Source organism: Tinamus guttatus, unplaced genomic scaffold (genome assembly GCF_059628265.1).
Source record: "Tinamus guttatus ecotype Peru unplaced genomic scaffold, ASM5962826v1 Tinamus_guttatus_pri_ptg000297l, whole genome shotgun sequence".
Classification (NCBI taxonomy): Eukaryota; Metazoa; Chordata; class Aves; order Tinamiformes; family Tinamidae; genus Tinamus; species Tinamus guttatus.
Genome location: NW_028288831.1, coordinates 170,020 through 172,976, shown reverse-complemented (window position 1 = coordinate 172,976; position 2,957 = coordinate 170,020). Strand labels below are relative to the sequence as shown.

General features: G+C 67.5%; 1 protein-coding gene across 1 annotated transcript; it reads left to right on the top strand.

Moving 5' to 3' along the window:
- The first annotated feature begins 258 nt into the window (after positions 1-258).
- Positions 259-2,957, top strand: AK1 (adenylate kinase 1). The gene is made up of 6 exons (XM_088528035.1): positions 259-304; positions 1,399-1,434; positions 1,761-1,924; positions 2,160-2,276; positions 2,382-2,573; positions 2,734-2,957. The coding sequence occupies exons 1-6, from the start codon at positions 295-297 to the stop codon at positions 2,797-2,799; spliced, it is 585 nt and encodes a 194-aa protein (XP_088384161.1). The 5' UTR covers positions 259-294; the 3' UTR covers positions 2,800-2,957.

Here is a 2,957-nt window from a genome sequence, read left to right as displayed (position 1 = left end):
GAGCGACGCTCCGGGAGAGCCGGCGCGGCCACCCTGGGAAGCCCTCGCCGGGGTAGGTAGGTGCCGGGGGCACGGTGCGTGCGAGCCGGGGCGCTTTCCTTCACGTTACGGGGCCAAGCCGTGGCGTGGAGCCAGGAGCATCCTGCTGCGCCCATCCCGGGGGGACCCAGCACACGCGGGGAGGCAGCGCCGTCGTCCCAGCGACGTCCCCCTGGGAGCTGCGCGGAGCAGAGCCGCTCACCCCCGGCCCTTCCCTTGCAGCCCGCAGCTCTCTGAGGTCCAGACCGCGGCACCATGTCGGCAGGTGAGCGGCCACCCCCCGTGTCCCTCCGGCCCCCTCCCCGTGTCCCTCCGGCCCCCATGCGCCCCACGCCTCCCGGCCAGCTGCTCGGCTCCCGCCCAGCGCCAGGATCGCCTTGCCGGCTGCCCCAGGAGCTGAAATTTCAGACGGCTGTAACCGGGAGAAGGGGAGAGCAGCGCCCAGGCGTCTTGGCCTTATTTTTAGCTCTTCTCTTTGGCATCACTGCAGCCGGGCATTGCCCCCGCACCATGCTCGGGTGGACCCTGCTGGCTGGGGAAGCACCGCTCCGGTGCTGGGATGCTGCTGTGTTGGGGTCCTCTGGCGCTGGAATGCTCCAGCGCTGGGATGCTCCAGTGCTGGGATGCTCCAATGCTGGGATGCTCCAGCACAGAATGCTCCAGCACTGGGATGCTCCAGCACTGGGATGGTCCAGCACGGAATGCTCCAGCCCCAGGATGCTCCAGCCCCGGGATGCTCCAGCCCCGGGATGCTCCAGCGCTGGGATGCTCCAATGCTGGGATGCTCCAATGTTGGGATGCTCCAGCATGGAATGCTCCAGCACTGGGATGCTCCAGCACTGGGATGCTCTGGCGGGGACAGGGCTGTTAGTGCTCCCCATGCCCAGCCACGTGCCCACCCAACAATTTGGGGGACGATCAAGGTGTCGGGGGTGCTTGCGGTAGCATGCCAGGGCACCCCATGCCATGCTGACCGTGCCGCTGTGCGGGGTGGGATGGCCCTGGGGAGCCCTACCAGCCCCGCAGGTGCAAAGCTGCTCTCGGCGACCATCACCCGGGTGTCGCGGCGCCGGCAGGATTCCATCTTGGCGCTGGCAGGGCCGGGGGGCCGGGCCCTCCGGCCAGGGCACCATGGGGGCCATGAGCTCCTGCCTGGGCGACCCGGCTGCTCGGGACTGCCGAGGTGACGGGGACAAGGAGGGGCACGGCGCTCCTTCCCACTCCGCTGCCTCCTGCGGGGACGTGGGGCCGTTCCCACCACCCCGGGGGGACACCCATGGCAGGGCTGGCAGCTCGTACCCGCCATCTGCCCTGGCGGCTGTTTCACGGAGTCTGTTTTTCTATTCTCTTTTCCTCCAGAAAAACTCAAGCATCACAAAATCATCTTCGTGGTGGGTAAGTTGGTGGGTGACTGATATAGGAGTGATGCCGACCGTGGTGCCCTGGGCTCCCGTGTCAAGGTCTGGGGACCGAGGAGAGTGGGTGTAACCCGTTTGCTGCTCCAGACTTCGGGACCAGCAGCACCTGTAGCCCCACACGCTGCCGGGCGGTCGCTGCTCCCAGCCCGGCTCCCCGTGACGTGGGGATGGGGATGGTGGGGATGGGGATGCCCTGGGTGCTGGGCTGGGGCACCCTGCGTGTCTGCAGTGCTTCTTCCAGCCTTCCCCCCGGCTCCTTCGCCATGGGCTGGGGTGTGAGCGTGGCCCCCGTGTGACTTGCAGGCGGCCCCGGCTCGGGGAAGGGGACGCAGTGCGAGAAGATCGTGCACAAGTATGGGTACACCCACCTCTCCACCGGAGACCTGCTGCGCGCCGAGGTCAGCTCCGGCTCCGAGCGGGGCAAGAAGCTGAAGGAGATCATGGAGAAAGGCGAGCTGGTGCCCCTGGTGAGCCCCCAAACCGGAGGGCCAGGCACATAGGTGCCAATGGTGGGGACACGGTGGTATGGACGTGGCTGGTGGGGACCACGGTGGTGCCCGTCATGGTCAGCTCATGTTCTGGGAATGCCTTGGTCCCTGTCACCTGGGTTAGCAGCAGGGATTGAGGGGGTGCTGGTTGGTACCATGGGGGTCATGTCACCCCTTTGACATCTTGTCCCCTCCCAACTCTCCCGGCTGGCAGGACACGGTGCTGGACATGCTGCGAGATGCCATGCTGGCCAAAGCGGACGCATCCAAGGGCTTCCTGATTGACGGGTACCCCCGCGAGGTGAAGCAGGGAGAGGAGTTTGAGAAGAAGGTGAGGGGCTGGGGACGGGTGCCCGGGTGGCCCTGCTTGCGGGGATGCCACTGTGGACTGCGTGTCCACTTCCCTGGTGACCTCGGGGGTCCTCCCTGCCCGCAGATCGGCCCCCCGACGCTGCTGCTCTACGTGGACGCGGGGAAGGACACGATGGTCAAGCGGCTGCTGAAGCGGGGCGAGACCAGCGGACGGGTGGACGACAACGAGGAGACCATCAAGAAGCGCCTGGAGACCTACTATAAGGCCACGGAGCCCGTCATCGCCTTCTACAAGAGCCGGGGCATCGTCCGCCAGGTGAGCGCGGCCCCCGGCACCGAGACCTCCCGCGGGAGAGCTCCGCGCCGCCCCGCTCGCCTCGGAGGAGCCGCGGCCGCCCCGGGACAGGCCGCGGCGGCGCCTCCTCCACGGCCACGGCCGCCTCGCGCCGCCTCACACCGCGGTCTCGCTCGCGCAGCTCAACGCCGAGGGCACCGTGGACGAGGTGTTCAAGCAGGTCTGCTCCTACCTGGACGCGCTGTAGCGGGCGGCCCCGCACGCGCCCGCCCCGGCCCGCCGGCAGAGACAGCGGAAGCGGCTTCATCCTGTTTTCGTGGACGGAGCCGCGTGGAGGAAATTTCAAGGACATTGTGTTTGGCTCTTTCCCGTCTCTCCCCAGTAAAGTTCACTTTAATGAGCCCA

Bases quoted from the DNA above. Each gene is read 5' to 3' on its own strand.
- AK1 (XM_088528035.1), top strand. The intron at 1,925-2,159 runs GTGAGCCCCCAA...CCCGGCTGGCAG, and splicing joins AAGGCGAGCTGGTGCCCCTG to GACACGGTGCTGGACATGCT. The intron at 2,277-2,381 runs GTGAGGGGCTGG...CCCTGCCCGCAG, and splicing joins GAGAGGAGTTTGAGAAGAAG to ATCGGCCCCCCGACGCTGCT.